Below are 17551 nucleotides of genomic sequence, written 5' to 3'. Positions count from 1 at the left end.
TCAATCCATTGTCTCGCATTTCATTGTTCATGCGATTTCTTACAAATCCCATTGTTTTCTCGCTCTTCTTTTCTTGATCTTCTCCATCTTCTGCTGCCAGACATTACGTTCTTTTGACTCGCGTTATATACTACTTATATCAATATAAGTAGCACGCACCACACTCGTCCCCCTTTTAACAAGTTGCTGTCGTAGTCTTTCTGGTCTCCGTACCGCTGTGTTCTTTGGTGCTTTTCGTGATTCACACCCATGATGATCTTGAAACCATCTCTGTAGTTGACTAGCATTTACGCGCTTCTGCTTGTCTTCTCTCCGGATCGTGTAGACCGAGCCGCGTCTCTCCGTGATAACATACGGTCCTTCCCATTTTGGGGCCAGCTTCCCCGACCCTGCTCCCCTGCTATGTTACTTTTTCGTTCTCTACACTTTACTAGGTCCCCCACTGCAAAGGGTTTCCACGTTCTCCTCTGTTGTTCTGCCTTTTTGTGTCTGATATTTATTTCTTTTCCACGTTCCTTATTGCCTCTCTCCTCTCTCTTCTTAACCTTGTTGTCGTCCACTTCTGTTGTTGTGGCCAGGTCTTATTATGCATTGGAAGTCGTGGTTGTCTGCCATACATGAGCAAGAAAGGTGACTTCTTGGTTGTTCCTTGTGTGGAGGAACGATGTGCAAGCAAAATCAATGGTAACTCTTTCTCCCAATTTCCTCCTTTTGATGCTAACCATTCCTTTAACGTCGATTGTTTCTCTCTGTAAGCCCGTTTGTCTGAGGATGATACGGTGTAGTTCGTATTCTCTTGATGCCAAACTGCTTTAAACGGGCTTTAAACTCGTCACTTTCAAAACAGGGACCCTGGTGAGTTAATATCATCTTCGGTATTCCGTGACACGCTACAATATGCCGGATTACCACTTCGGTCACTGTTCTTGCCCGCTGGTCTGCAATGGATACGGCATCTACCCAACGTGTAGCATGTTCCGTCATCACTAACAGGTACTGGTTACCGCTCGCCGTCTGTGGAAACGGTCCCATCACATCCACCGACCATAGATCACCGACTGCGGTTACTGGGATTGACTGTAATGGCGGTTGTCTGTATCGATCGCTTTTCATTAGCTGACACTGCTGGCAGGTTAACACGTATTCAGCCACATCGTCTCTCATGCTCGGCCAGTATGCACTTTGTCGTAGTAAGTCCGTCGTTCTTGCGATGCCTGTATGTGCTACCTGGTGACACTCGTGTATCACTTTACGCCGCCAGTCTTTCGGGATCACCGCCACCCAATTCTCATCATCGTCCTGCCAGGTCAGGACTCCATATGAGTTCACTCTCAGTCGTTCCTTTTGCCGAAGCAGCGTTATTACCTCCTTGTCCATTGTTCGTTTATCTGCGTCTGCTCCCTCTTTTATCACTCTGATTACCTCTCGAAGGTTAGGGTCAGCTTTCTGCTGCCGGACGAGTTCTAATGGGTCTCCTCTAAACTATTCACCGCGTATGCTGTTAATGGCAGGTCGGCTTCCATGTCTGGTCTTGACAAGTAATCCGCCATTACGTTTTCTTTTCCTGGAACATGGCCGATACTGAAATCGTATTCTTGCAGGCGTATCATCCATCGCGCCAACTTCCCTCGGGTGTCTCTTGCTGTTTTCAACCACTGCAGGGGTTTATGGTCGGTCTCAATGTGAAATCGTCTACCTAAAGGTATGGTCTCCATTTTTCCACTGCCCACACGATCGCTAAACACTCCTTTTCGATGGTTGAATACTTCTGTTCAGCAGGTGTGAGGACGCGACTCGCGTATTCCACCACTCTATCAGCCTGACTCAACACAGCATCTATACCATGATCATTTGCGTCTGTGGCCACTGTAAACAGTTTTCCCGGTTCAGGCAGTTTGAGCGTCATCTGGCGATCGTCTAGCATGTTTTTGATTCGGTTGAACGTTTGTTCGGCAGTCTCAGTCCACGTAAACTTGGTGCTGCTCAATAACTTATATAAGGGTGCTGCTATTTCGTTGAAATTCTTGACAAACCGACTGTAGAACGCCGTTCTTCCCAGGAACTGTCTCAACTTCCTTTTCGAATTAGGTACTGCAATATTTTTTATGGTAAGAATTTTCTCCGGCAATGGTTTTATTTCTCCATTTCCCACTTTATGTCCCAACAATGTGACGCTACTTCTCGCTATCTGCGACTTGTCCTTATTAATCCGAAGTCCAAATTCGTCAATTCGCTTTAAGACCGCTTCCACATGCTTGATGTGATCTGTTTCTGTTTGACTGTACACAACTACATCGTCGCCATATACCTCGACATTATCTAGATTCTTGAGCAGTAGTGTCATTAATCTTCTGAACGTGAACGGTGCACCCGCCAACCCGAACGGCATTCGTTTAAATTGATACTGTTTATCACGTACAGTAAACGCTGTCTTGCTTCGATCACTCTGTTTTATAGGCAGTTGCCAATAACCTGACCGTAAATCCAGCACTGTAAACACCGTGGCATTCTGTAGCCGATCTAATGTTTCCACCACTGTTGGCATTGCACAAGGCTTCAGGTCTGTTATATTATTCAATTCTCTGAAGTCGACACAAAATCTATACTTTCCATTTGGTTTCTTTACCAAGAGTACCGGCGAGCTATATGGACTGTCCGCTTCCTCAATTATACCTTCTTTTAACATTTCCTGGACCTGACGATTTACCTCGGCCTCTAAATGCACCGGGACACGACGTGTTGCAAATATATTTACTCAACTGTTCTTTATCGGTATTTCGTGCTTTACTCTGTCACAAAATCCATATGGCTCCCCATCTCCAGTGAATAGTTTCGCATACTTTTTGCATAACTCGTGAATGTTTGTTTTCTTTGACGAGACATCCGCTGCAACTCTTATTTCAGCCACTTCGCTACTTTCGTGTATTGTCAATGAACCATATTTCGTGACCACCTTACCGCTTCTTAAGTCAACTATCGCTTTTACTTCTCGTAGGAAATCTGCTCCTAATATCGGTCTCGATAAGCTTGTGGTTACGACGAACGGAAAATTTATCTCAGCATCCCCCACTTTACAATACTGTTAGATACGCCAAACACCTCTAACATATGGCCCCTATCGTGTGGACAGCTAATGTACACGGATTGATTCTCTTACATTGCTCTTTGCCTATTAACGATACTGCTGCGCCTGTATCGATCAGACAAACTAAATCTCGCTCATTTATGTTCACTCTCGTATATACTGCCCCTCTGTCTACTAACGCAACAATCCCCAGATTCCTAGGATAGAAAGAACACTCGTTGTAACGTCTAACATATCTGCGTCTTCGTCTTGTTGGACAGTTTATCTTCTAATGTCCTGTCCCTCCACAAGCGTAACATTTATCGTTCCTTTTATTGTTCACTCGTATTGCTGCAATCTCACGCTCCAGTTCCTCAATCTTCTTCTCGACATTACTCATCTCCTGCTTTTCGCACCCGACCGGAGCTACTGTTCGCGTCATCAGCTGACGAGTCACCTTCGCCAGTTCACTGATATCCATCGGTTGCGCTGCGTTCACCAGTTTCAGCTGTTGGGAGACGGTGGTAGGCACACTCTCGATAAACTGTGACGCCAACAACTGTGCCTCCGACTCCTCATCCAGACTCGGCAGCGCACGGCGTAACAATCTGGTAAGCTCCACAGCCAGCACCAGTGGGTCACCATCGACCGGCAACCTCGCCAGCCGGAACTACTGCAGCGCGTCCTCTCTGTCCACTGGGCTGTCAAACTCCGCCGCCAACCGCTCCGTGACTGTCTCCCATGTCGTCTTCCCGCCAGCACCGTCCAAGCTGTCATACACAGCCTTCGCCCTGCCTCTCAGCAGCGTCCCCAGCACCACCAGCTTCGACTTCGGCTCCTTCACTCCCACCAGCTCCGCCACGGCCTCAAACTCCTTCAGGAAGCTCAGCACATCTCCGTCCTCAAACTCCTTCGGCCATGGAATCTTCATCCTTAGTGGAGGCAGCGACAGCAAATGTAGTGAAGAAGAACACGGGTGAGGACAACCAAATTGTATTTAGGACAAATTACAGAATTACTTGGTAAAATAGAAAAACCATATAGTAAATCGTTAATTTGCAAAATATCATTCTATCATATCAAACCGGACTGTTGCTTTTGCAAACATCAATCCATTGTCTCGCATTTCATTGTTCATGCGATTTCTTACAAATCCCATTGTTTTCTCGCTCTTCTTTTCTTGATCTTCTCCATCTTCTGCTGCCAGACATTACGTTCTTTTGACTCGCGTTATATACTACTTATATCAATATAAGTAGCACGCACCACACTCGTCCCCCTTTTAACAAGTTGCTGTCGTAGTCTTTCTGGTCTCCGTACCCCTGTGTTCTTTGGTGCTTTTCGTGATTCACACCCATGATGATCTTGAAACCATCTCTGTAGTTGACTAGCATTTACGCGCTTCTGCTTGTCTTCTCTCCGGATCGTGTAGACCGAGCCGCATCTCTCCGTGATAACATACGGTCCTTCCCATTTTGGGGCCAGCTTCCCCGACCCTGCTCCCCTGCTATGTTACTTTTTCGTTCTCTACACTTTACTAGGTCCCCCACTGCAAAGGGTTTCCACGTTCTCCTCTGTTGTTCTGCCTTTTTGTGTCTGATATTTATTTCTTTTCCACGTTCCTTATTGCCTCTCTCCTCTCTTTCTTAACCTTGTTGTCGTCCACTTCTGTTGTTGTGGCCAGGTCTTATTATGCATTGGAAGTCGTGGTTGTCTGCCATACATGAGCAAGAAAGGTGACTTCTTGGTTGTTCCTTGTGTGGAGGAACGATGTGCAAGCAAAATCAATGGTAACTCTTTCTCCCAATTTCCTCCTTTTGATGCTAACCATTCCTTTAACGTCCGATTGTTTCTCTCTGTAAGCCCGTTTGTCTGAGGATGATACGGTGTAGTTCGTATTCTCTTGATGCCAAACTGCTTTAAACGGGCTTTAAACTCGTCACTTTCAAAACAGGGACTCTGGTGAGTTAATATCATCTTCGGTATTCCGTGACACGCTAAATTATGCCGGATTACCACTTCGGTCACTGTTCTTGCCCGCTGGTCTGCAATGGATACGGCATCTACCCAACGTGTAGCATGTTCCGTCATCACTAACAGGTACTGGTTACCGCTCGCCGTCTGTGGAAACGGTCCCATCACATCCACCGACCATAGATCACCGACTGCGGTTACTAGGATTGACTGTAATGGCGGTTGTGTGTATCGATCGCTTTTCATTAGCTGACACTGCTGGCAGGTTAACACGTATTCAGCCACATCGTCTCTCATACTCGGCCAGTATGCACTTTGTCGTAGTAAGTCCGTCGTTCTTGCGATGCCTGTATGTGCTACCTGGTGACACTCGTGTATCACTTTACGCCGCCAGTCTTTCGGGATCACCGCCACCCAATTCTCATCATCGTCCTGCCAGGTCAGCACTCCATATGAGTTCACTCTCAGTCGTTCCTTTTGCCGAAGCAGCGTTATTACCTCCTTGTCCATTGTTCGTTTATCTGCGTCTGCTCCCTCTTTTATCACTCTGATTACCTCTCGAAGGTTAGGGTCAGCTTTCTGCTGCCGGACGAGCTCTAATGGGTCTCCCTCTAAACTATTCACCGCGTATGCTGTTAATGGCAGGTCGGCTTCCATGTCTGGTCTTGACAAGTAATCCGCCATTACGTTTTCTTTTCCTGGAACATGGCCGATACTGAAATCGTATTCTTGCAGGCGTATCACCCATCGCGCCAACTTCCCTCGGGTGTCTCTTGCTGTTTTCAACCACTGCAGGGGTTTATGGTCGGTCTCAATGTGAAATCGTCTACCTAAAGGTATGGTCTCCATTTTTCCACTGCCCACACGATCGCTAAACACTCCTTTTCGATGGTTGAATACTTCTGTTCAGCAGGTGTGAGGACGCGACTCGCGTATTCCACCACTCTATCAGCCTGACTCAACACAGCATCTATACCATGATCATTTGCGTCTGTGGCCACTGTAAACAGTTTTCCGGGTTCAGGCAGTCTGAGCGTCATCTGGCGATCGTCTAGCATGTTTTTGATTCGGTTGAACGTTTGTTCGGCAATCTCAGTCCACGTAAACTTGGTGCTGCTCAATAACTTATATAAGGGTGCTGCTATTTCGTTGAAATTCTTGACAAACCGACTGTAGAACGCCGTTCTTCCCAGGAACTGTCTCAACTTCCTTTTGAATTAGGTACTGCAATATTTTTTATGGTAAGAATTTTCTCCGGCAATGGTTTTATTTCTCCATTTCCCACTTTATGTCCCAACAATGTGACGCTACTTTCGCTATCTGCGACTTGTCCTTATTAATCCGAAGTCCAAATTCGTCAATTCGCTTTAAGACCGCTTCCACATGCTTGATGTGATCTGTTTCTGTTTGACTGTACACAACTACATCGTCGCCATATACCTCGACATTATCTAGATTCTTGAGCAGTAGTGTCATTAATCTTCTGAACGTGAACGGTGCACCCGCCAACCCGAACGGCATTCGTTTAAATTGATACTGTTTATCACGTACAGTAAACGCTGTCTTGCTTCGATCACTCTGTTTTATAGGCAGTTGCCAATAACCTGACCGTAAATCCAGCACTGTAAACACCGTGGCATTCTGTAGCCGATCTAATGTTTCCACCACTGTTGGCATTGCACAAGGCTTCAGGTCTGTTATATTATTCAATTCTCTGAAGTCGACACAAAATCTATACTTTCCATTTGGTTTCTTTACCAAGAGTACCGGCGAGCTACATGGACTGTCCGCTTCCTCAATTATACCTTCTTTTAACATTTCCTGGACCTGACGATTTACCTCGGCCTCTAAATGCACCGGGACACGACGTGTTGCAAATATATTTACTCAACTGTTCTTTATCGGTATTTCGTGCTTTACTCTGTCACAAAATCCATATGGCTCCCCATCTCCCGTGAATAGTTTCGCATACTTTTTGCATAACTCGTGAATGTTTGTTTTCTTTGACGAGACATCCGCTGCAACTCTTATTTCAGCCACTTCGCTACTTTCGTGTATTGTCAATGAACCATATTTCGTGACCACCTTACCGCTTCTTAAGTCAACTATCGCTTTTACTTCTCGTAGGAAATCTGCTCCTAATATCGGTCTCGATAAGCTTGTGGTTACGACGAACGGAAAATTTATCTCAGCATCCCCCACTTTTACAATACTGTTAGATACGCCAAACACCTCTAACATATGGCCCCCTATCGTGTGGACAGCTAATGTACACGGATTGATTCTCTTACATTGCTCTTTGCCTATTAACGATACTGCTGCGCCTGTATCGATCAGACAAACTAAATCTCGCTCATTTATGTTCACTCTCGTATATACTGCCCCTCTGTCTACTAACGCAACAATCCCCAGATTCCTAGGATAGAAAGAACACTCGTTGTAACGTCTAACATATCTGCGTCTTCGTCTTGTTGGACAGTTTATCTTCCAATGTCCTGTCCCTCCACAAGCGTAACATTTATCGTTCCTTTTATTGTTCACTCGTATTGCTGCAATCTCACGCTCCAGCTCCTCAATCTTCTTCTCGACATTACTCATCTCCTGCTTTTCGCACCCGACCGGAGCTACCGTTCGCGTCATCAGCTGACGAGTCACCTTCGCCAGTTCACTGATATCCATCGGTTGCGCTGCGTTCACCAGTTTCAGCTGTTGGGAGACGGTGGTAGGCACACTCTCGATAAACTGTGACGCCAACAACTGTGCCTCCGACTCCTCATCCAGACTCGGCAGCGCACGGCGTAACAATCTGGTAAGCTCCACAGCCAGCACCAGTGGGTCACCATCGACCGGCAACCTCGCCAGCCGGAACTTCTGCAGCGCGTCCTCTCTGTCCACTGGGCTGTCAAACTCCGCCGCCAACCACTCCGTGACTGTCTCCCATGTCGTCTTCCCGCCAGCACCGTCCAAGCTGTCATACACAGCCTTCGCCCTGCCTCTCAGCAGCGTCCCCAGCACCACCAACTTCGACTTCGGCTCCTTCACTCCCACCAGCTCCGCCACGGCCTCAAACTCCTTCAGGAAGCTCAGCACATCTCCGTCCTCAAACTCCTTCGGCCATGGAATCTTCATCCTTAGTGGAGGCAGCGACAGCAAATGTAGTGAAGAAGAACACGGGTGAGGACAGCCAAATTGTATTTAGGACAAATTACAGAATTACTTGGTAAAATAGAAAAACCATATAGTAAATCGTTAATTTGCAAAATATCATTCTATCATATCAAACCGGACCGTTGCTTTTGCAAACATCAATCCATTGTCTCGCATTTCATTGTTCATGCGATTTCTTACAAATCCCATTGTTTTCTCGCTCTTCTTTTCTTGATCTTCTCCATCTTCTGCTGCCAGACATTACGTTCTTTTGACTCGCGTTATATACTACTTATATCAATATAAGTAGCACGCATCACAGTAGCAGTTAAACCGAATATTAGGCATGGATTTCAACTGTGTTTCGATTCACTGTGAGTTACCCTTTTTATTATCGAATATATATTTATTCGCCAATTCGTCACATTTCAAGTGCACTCATTCATTTCAACATAGTATCTAGACTTGATTAACGGTATATTTATCTATGTGTACATCTATCTGTTTCTTGGGTTTACCATGGGCATATCCATTAAAGAATAACAATGATCAAACAAAAAGAATTTTTTCAGTGCTTAAGAATAAATGTAAACAGGAATGAGATATATCATTCAGTAAAATTGCCTTCTTATTCACCGTTTATAACCTGAATTCATTCTGATAGTACTGACTAGACACTAAATATGTTCACAAAGTGATGTTATGGTAGCATGATGGAGTTATTAATTGGATGAAACTCGCGTATGAAGATATCCATTTATTGAAGCCAAGCAAGAAAATGTAGATAAATTCACTACGCAGTAAAGATACTATCAATGTGTTGCTGATAACATATATTCTACTACGGAAATCGAATTTAGTGTAGCAGAAACATTTAAACCTGTTATCAAATAATTACAAGTCACAGATACATCCTTGAACCAAGGTTCTACTTTACGGAAAGTAACAGTTTTACAAATAATTAGCTTCAACATTTATAGAAATTTCTAGAAAAATCATGACCCTATTTTAACCTGTCTTGCTGGAAATGAAAGCTAATGGATTCACTGTGAGTGCTGCAGAACCTATTCTAGTTAGCGTACGTTCAATAATACCAGATACATTACAGGGTCGCATGATGTTAGATTTTGAAGATGACTGACAAGATGTTATAGATTTTAGTTTCATGCTTATTGAGGCTCACTGAAAAGGTATATCCGCGACTGAGAAATCTGATTTTCAACTACAAATTCGAAAATCGCATAGCGATGTAATGAATAAGAAATTTCATTCTAGTTATCAGACACTGAATAGCTATTCAGTATACAATTTGTTTTTGTACTGGTTGTTTGAGTTTTCCCACTGATGTTTGGGACTGCAATTGAACAGTCTCATAACGCGATGGCGTTTGAAGCGAACGGTATTGGGTTCGAGTCTCGGAGTAAACACCACCTTTGTGATGCAGATACATCCACCTGACGAGTATCAAACAGGACGAAATGAGAGTCCTGGATCCCACTGCTAGCCACCATCCATGTCTTCAGTATATACACTCACAATTCTTCTTAGAGTTTTCTTCAGCGTAAATTCCTTTCTACAGTTAGTATACGTAGCAACACTATCTGAAAACATTGTTATTCGCGTGGCTTCCATATGTCTTAGATAACTTAAATAAAAGTGACAGTTACGACAACTAATTTAAACCAAAATCATTCTGAGTCAGTGAAATTCGGGGATGTCAGTGGATCTGAAATATAATAGTGACTTACATCAAACGTACAGATACACAGACGATTAGTTTTTATCTGATTGTCTGTTCTTTTTTATTTGAATGATAAATCTGTTTAATTTTAGTTGTTGAATAACTTCAAGCCACAGAATCAATTGTATGAAAACAACGCCGATTTCGAAAAAGCATTATTGATTAAACCCAGGTTCATGGGTGTTCAAGTGTTATATATATATATATATATATATATATATATATATATATATATAATCAAAACAAACATTTACTTACTGGACAGCCAAAAACTCCCCGTGTAAAACGTAAAATTTCACTTGCAACGGGTGCACTACCAGAGACTATTACTTTGACACGACCACCCAAAGTTCGTCTAATTTTATTGAAGAATATAAAGTCCCAAATACTTGAATTATCGTATATATTTCTGAAGTAATAACAAATTAAACGTAAAAGTGTCAGTTAAACTCAATGAACAACCTGATACATATGTACATCAGTTTAAGTTGCCATACCCCATTAGTACATCAAGATAAAATTGTCAAATCAAATTCTGTATAGGTAGTAACAAGAGTCATGACAGAAAGGATTGAGCATTTTGAGATATGATTAGAGAAAAAAAAGGAATACAAATAGTGTGACGTTAAAACTGACCAACATAAGTAATCTAGTATTCTCATAAGTTTCTTTCAAATAACGCATCTTGAGAATCCAAATCTGAGTTTCAATCAATAATTTTATCTTACTATTTAACCGTTTGGAAAAATTGTACAAGGCTTTAACGACTATTATGTGTATAACTCTGTAAAATACAGCTCGTGTCATATGATGTAAAGTTTGATCAACGATAAATTTGTAAAGTGAATTAAGATGTAAGTCACAGATAGATGGAAAGTCCATGGTACAGCGAGGCCTACTGTAGCCTCGGTAGAGAAAAAGCCTGTCTACATCACCTTACTATTCAGAGGTGATTCAAATAGCCTTTTACTGAAACAACGACTTAAATCAGTCATCAATAAAACCTATTGCGCAGCAAAGGTCATCATCAAAGAAAGAACAAGGTGCATGCTTCATTCAAAACCTAAAGTACATGGAAACGATTGCGTCACATCCCACTGTGTTTACCAATTTAAATGTATGTGTGGTCACACATACATAGGGAGGAGTAATCGTGATCTCAACATTAGGGTGAGTGAACATGTACCCAAATGGCTTCAGAAACAAATACAATCAAGTGACCCAATAAGAGCAGAGGATAAACATCCATCATCCTCTATTGCTAAACATATAATTGAAACACGTCACAAGATTGATCTAAATTCAGCTTTTGTAGTGCTGTATAAAAGTGTAAAAGGGCGTATACTAAGGTTCATTGAAGCCTTAGCCATACGAAAATTCAAACCCCTTTATGTGTTCAAAAACAGTTTGTTCTTACCTTAAACCTACCCTGGTAATATTGACTTATTATCCAGAGTGATTAGGTTTCGCTTTGTGTTCACATTATTATTATTATTATTATTATTATTATTATTATTATTATTACTCTTATCATTATCCTTATCTCCTCTTACCCCGTTTCTTGTCTAGTTGACCTTTTATTTTTATATATAAATGCTCTTAACAAGTATGTGTGACCAGACTGTTCGAAATGTATTGCGCTAATATATCACATAGTTGTGATAATCTTCGTCTTCTAATATCATTATCGAAATTTATCAAAGGGACTAATTGTTTTACATTAATCGGCATCTGATTTATGTATCAAAACACGAATTTCTAAAGTAATTGCAGCATCTCTACGAATGAAAAAGATCTGAATGTCAAACAACTATCGCCTAACAAAAAGGTCAAAATTTTCAACACTAAATTTAAAACAGTTTTACAACACGGAGCTGAAATGTGAAGAACTACCACAACCATAGTCATCATTAATAAATTGCAGGTATTCATAAACAGCTGTCTATGCAAAGTATTCAAGTAAAATAGGACAGAGATCATCAGCAACGATCTACTCTGACAGAGAACAAACCAGCTGCCAGTAAAAGACGCTGGAGGTGGATAGCATTAACTTTACGGAAAATAATAAGCTGAATCACAAGACAGACTCCAACACGAAATTTTCAGTAAACAAGGACTAGATGCAGATCTTAAAATAGATGGCAACGGAGATCGGAGGCAGATATCAAGACCATGAAAAGCACTTAACAGTAATTAGAAAGGATAGTTCAGGGCACAGTTACTTGGAACTTCCTAGTCGGCAGCTGATGCCATCAGAGGAGTTACAAATTTTAGGTTAGGTGTTAAATAGTGCTTTATAATTTAAGAATATCTTCTTTACAGGATATGATCAATGAAAAAAATCATTTCCGAATTACATAAACTGCAACAAAACAGAATATTGAATTGATCTTACTGGAAGATTGTGTAGTGCAGTTAAGTGAGATTGACTGAAGCTCTGAAGAAGTCTGGTTGACGGTCAGCTTGAGAATTTGAATTCTAAACTAATAGTTCACTGTTCTACTCCCTGTAAACACAAACGGTGGCGAGCAAATTTTATTTCACTATCTGATGAGTGAGCAGTTGCTGAATTGTATTCAGTCATTATAAATACTAACTTAATAACATGAATTCGGCTAAGCAACAACAGCTTTTATTTCGGTCTATCGTATTTTTAGGACGAAGGCCAACACGAATTGATTATGTAAGACTTGCAAAGGAATTGTTGTCGACAGAGTAGTTGTTATACCCTAATGAATCCAACCGTTTAGTTAGAAACAAAAACTTGGTTGATAAATGGTAAAAAAATGTACGGGTTAAAGAAATGGTTAACCTTTAGAGATTTTAACAGTATATACTTATTATCCTAGTGTTTGTTGACTGCAGAAGGGAAGAAACAACAATAAGTACGCAAGCAGTTGAAAGCAGCTAATCTGATTATGAAACAAGAATTCATGTTATTTTCTAATGTACACTATGAAGTGACCATAAACAAAATAATTTTTATCACTGGGAGGTGTTCCAGTATTTTTCAGATTTCAGTTAACAAGTACTAAGAAGTATTTAACTTGCGGTTGAAAGCAATAGTTAAAAAAGCGTTTTATTCGTAAGACGACATATAGTGTTGGAAGGAAATCATATTATTGGGCAAAAGCGACCAAATTAACAACTAATCACAAGTTAAATAGTTAGATTAATGAAGCGAATATATAACGTATTCTATGAGTTAAATATATATCTAGTTAAGCGAAGTCGATGAAAGATTTAACACGATCAGAATGCAAATAGTGTGATCTTTTAATATAAGCAATCTGAAAATATGAAGTCTTGCTGAATCGACATATGCCATCTTTCATACTACTAGATAATGTTATATATGCTCATTTTCACTCTTTCCTCTGTGTCCCACAATCGGTAAATAATGCACGATGTGGAAGTTAGTGAAATAGAATTTGTGACACATATTCGAGCTGAAAACGCCAGTGTTTTGAGATAGTTATACTAGGTAAACTGCCGCTACTACGTCAAAACATTAACCTCGAGACCTCAGAATAGCTTACTCAATGATTCCACTGGCTACGAGGAATCCTTTGAAAATAAAAATGATTGAAACAGTGCGCTGTTGAATATCCTCAGCTAGGAAGGATTAGTTTACACAAGGATAAAACAGCACTGCCGTTACCAATACGTTATATACTCGTCAGATGTCTTTGATGTTGACCAGAAAGGTTACTCTGATTTTCAAAAAGCACATTTTGTTTAAATCTGAAATTTCATAGTCAATACTCATAGAAATATCGATCACTACCAAGCAAGATAATAAATGTTGATATGTACAATTATACGACGATGTAGATTTGGAATAAAATCCTATTAAAAAACGGATCAACTCATCACTGTAGAAAACAAGACATTATAGATTAATCGTAAATTTTTATTTATATTCACAACAGTTTTCACTTGTTCTGTGCTTTAATACTACTATACATGGAAATATGTGCTGATGAAACCAATTTAGAGGTAGGTAGCAAATGACTTTTTTACGAAATAAACGGCAATTATTTCACAGTAATTCACTGCACTATCTGTTAGTAGACAATCTGTCAAGTGAAGCATAAAGAAGTCTACTATGATTGATAATAGAAGAGAAATGATAGAAGATGGAACACAGTCGAGTAGCTAGCTTGTCAAGATAACCACATAGACAACTGAGAAGTCTTCAGCTTTAGACAGAATAAAAGTAGATTGGAGAACGCTAATAATAAGATGAAAAGGACATTAGATCTATCACTTGCATACCCAAAATTGATTACGGTTTAACTGTGATGATAGTGTAAATTATTCACTTACTTTTCTTGTTCTGCAACTTTAGATTCAACTGCATAATGGAATATGCTAGGTAGTAAAGGAACAGATGAAACCTTTTCCATTGCAACGGAATACAATCGAGATAAAACACGAGGAACAGTGAAAAAGAAATGTGGTTTGACAGCTTGTAAATCGGCTAGTAATCCTTGAATATTCTTGGTTAGAAAACCGATTCTCGCGCCAACCAAGAGAGTAGACAGCTTTGCAGAGAAAACAAACAAGAAAGTGACAATCACTAGTGACACAGAGAGATCGTCTAAAGATCCCGAAGTAATAAAAATATGTCAAACTGAAATTCTATCATCAAACGACACTCATAGTTGATAGACTAGTGAACCAGTAATTATGTGGTGTGATTCAAAATTCCACTTAGCTTTAATAATCATTATTGGTATATACTGGTGTTATCAATCAGAAATATTCTAGGTAGCTGTCTTCAATATCGTAGACACCAATAAAATAAGAGCTAATTAGCAATTTTAAGTCCAATTTTTTTAAAACAAACACTATAAATTAAAGTGGTCGACTTGCACATCTAGTCAATATTCAACTTTTGAATTGGCCATGACCAGTTGCATCATGTTTTTCTACTTTATCACGGCATTAACGCCAGAAAAGTAGGATTTTTAACACGATAAATCACGTTTTTTCACCTAGGATAACTCACAAATTCATTTTAACCTTAGGAGCAATAAGATGATAGAGATATAATAGTAATTCTGACCATTTCTCAGTCGGTCATAAACAACGTAAGAATTAGCACAAACGTATATTGACTCAAGCCGCTACACTTATTTAAGATAATGGGTTGAAATTAAAAACATAATTGACAAATGAGTTGGAAAAGTGGTAGTAAAGAAAACTGGAGGTAAAGAATATGATCTAAGGCATGAATTAAGCATGAAATAACAATGAAACATAAAATCTAGAAAACAGACAGTGAATCCATTTGCGTTACTGTGGCCGATTTTGAGATATACCGGATATGTTTTCCAACTGCGGATCACGATCATAATGCGAGCTTGAACCAAGTGGTTTGCACCTACCAATACAGCTCATGAATGATAAGGAAAGTAAGGGTTAAGAGATCAGCACCTGACCCATGTTTAGTTGTGCTGCAACTACGTTGGTTGACCATAATTTCTTGGTGGTTGGGTGTGACTGATTTGTTGCAGAGTGAGCAGTAATACGCTCAGAGTTATCACGAGCCTTTACTGTTAAACTAACTTCACAGACTTTACTATCAGGTGACTGTGCATTGCGAACATTCATATTGTATCCCATTACAATTTCCGTTCTTGAGTAATAAACTATTTTAAATACAATCGTTCTCAACTGAGTTCAGTTTCGGAATGACTGGATAGGAATAGTATTCTTAGGCTCCGGTATTCCGTTCAACACTTACCAGGCGAGCTGGAAGAAGTCTTTCTAAGGTTACGTCTGCTAATGCTGTTTGGTTTTCAATTAACTGGTGCAATTATAAACGATATATGATCTATCTAACCCAAAATTCGTGCAATCTATCTACATAGACTACGTAGACAAAACTGCCTTCCATGAATTAATACACAAAAGGTTGTAAAATTACTAAACTTCCACAAAGATGATCGTTTAAAGTGAATTCAGGAAAGTGACCATACAAGTCACTTGGAATATTTTGTAGAGCTAGACAGATTGTAGAACCTATGGGAAGAAATCACGAAATAGGTCGTGCAGTAAACTTCACAAAACATCAAATATATACCGTATCAGTTTTGTCTGAACATAAGTTTTCATTCGAAGAAGGGTTGATTAGTACCTTGGGTACTAAAACGTTCTTTGCAACGAGCTGAAAACTAAAACTTTTGACGGCAAAATTGGAATATAAACTAATATTCGAAAGATAGTTCATGCAGTGATATAAAGTCTGCTAATGCCTTCTTTGATTGATTTATTCCTTCTCGATTGTCGGTATCCTTATTTACATTCTTTCAGGCCTTTTCTACCCCAGTGAATAGATATGATGTGTCGTAACACGAACGAACGACGCATTTGCACCAGGTCCTAAATTGTTTATGTTTGTCTATATTACGGTCACCACAAACAAACACCTACGTTGTTCTTCCAAACGGCTTCAATATAAATGCGAAACTTATGAAACGACCAGGTAATATTTTATAGAAAATGAAAATAATTTGTTAATCAGTTCTTGGCTCAACGTTGCTTCTCTATGCAAGTGACCAAAAATCTAAACAGATTTTCCATTGCACATGAACTTGTATGGTAAGGTAAAAATATTTAACTACCGTACATATCACACATCCAAACAGAAAAAGATTGCAGGTTTAACTTCTACTAACTTACAGAAATCATTTGTTCCATTATATGAGCCAAAGGTAAATAAGATAGATGTGAAGCAGTATTATTAAAGATCTGTTAATAAACAAAATACCATGAATTGTAATTTTATTAAAACATGATAGTGCAAGATCAAGTATAAAAAGGAGTCATTAAGTGACTACTAGAGAAGATGACTGTTTAACATAGCGTCGGTTTTGCAAAATAAGTTGATTATTCCATAACATTTAAAGAGAACAAAAATAAATAAACAGAGATGTCAGTTTGTTTGATGATTTTGATTATACTCAGATGTTGTTTGTGGAGCAGGTTACAAACTTGAAATATATTAGATGAAAGCTCAGTGAATAAAAGCCAAACCACCAGAAGTCGAAGTACCAAAAAAAGTTAAAATGACTACTAATTCCGATGATAGATACTTCTTAGTAAATGAGGGAAAAAGTTATACGACTGCTTCTTAACGTAGTTTGTAGTCAACGTGAACACAAATGGGACACAAAATTACAGAACGTCTTAGAAAAATCTGAGAACTATACAGTAAATAATTCATTTACAAAACGTTCATTTGTCTCAGACTTGATCGTCCCTGCATTTCCATACCAATTGCTTTCTGTTCTCGTTCTTTCCTCCTCGATCTTTTTGACCTTATGCTCCCAGACATTCTACTCCTGACTAGCGTTATGTACTACTTATGTTGACATAAGTAGCACACATCACAGTTCAGCATTAAATTACAAACGAAATAAAAACTACGGGATGCACTTCATATCTGAGCACTGAGACTTCAGTGATATCATTGATGTTTCATAACCAGAATGAATGGTAAATTATATTTATAGCAAATTTTCTGATAAATACTAGCACCTGTCATTTCAATCTAACTTGCGGTTGAAAGCAATAGTTAATTAATCATCGAATACCGTGCTGTGTCTCAAGAAGCG

General features: G+C 39.9%; 2 protein-coding genes across 3 annotated transcripts in view; both read right to left on the bottom strand.

The window, feature by feature from the left end:
- Window positions 1–17551, bottom strand: part of ACSL5_1 (Long-chain-fatty-acid--CoA ligase 5) — an 84872-nt gene that overhangs the window by 42188 nt on the left and 25133 nt on the right. For both annotated transcript variants that reach the window (XM_051218742.1, XM_051218741.1), the window contains exons 11-13: window positions 16617–16685; window positions 14256–14473; window positions 10185–10335 (exon numbers count right to left, since the gene is read on the bottom strand). In XM_051218742.1, coding sequence (XP_051071348.1) covers window positions 10185–10335; window positions 14256–14473; window positions 16617–16685 — 438 coding nt within the window. The remainder of the gene's footprint in view (window positions 1–10184; window positions 10336–14255; window positions 14474–16616; window positions 16686–17551) is intronic.
- On the bottom strand, window positions 4263–6595 carry MS3_00003489 (uncharacterized protein). Its single transcript, XM_051211308.1, has one exon. It carries the CDS (start codon window positions 5885–5887, stop codon window positions 4688–4690), a length of 1200 nt encoding a protein of 399 aa, XP_051071350.1. The 5' UTR covers window positions 5888–6595; the 3' UTR covers window positions 4263–4687.

The sequence above is a fragment of the Schistosoma haematobium genome, chromosome ZW (genome assembly GCF_000699445.3).
Source record: "Schistosoma haematobium chromosome ZW, whole genome shotgun sequence".
NCBI classification, from domain to species: domain Eukaryota; kingdom Metazoa; phylum Platyhelminthes; class Trematoda; order Strigeidida; family Schistosomatidae; genus Schistosoma; species Schistosoma haematobium.
This window is presented reverse-complemented; position numbering and strand designations above follow the sequence as displayed.

Excerpts from the sequence above, each read along its gene's own strand:
- MS3_00003489 (XM_051211308.1), bottom strand. The coding sequence starts at position 5,887 with ATGGAGACCATACCTTTAGGTAGACGATTTCACATTGAGACCGACCAT.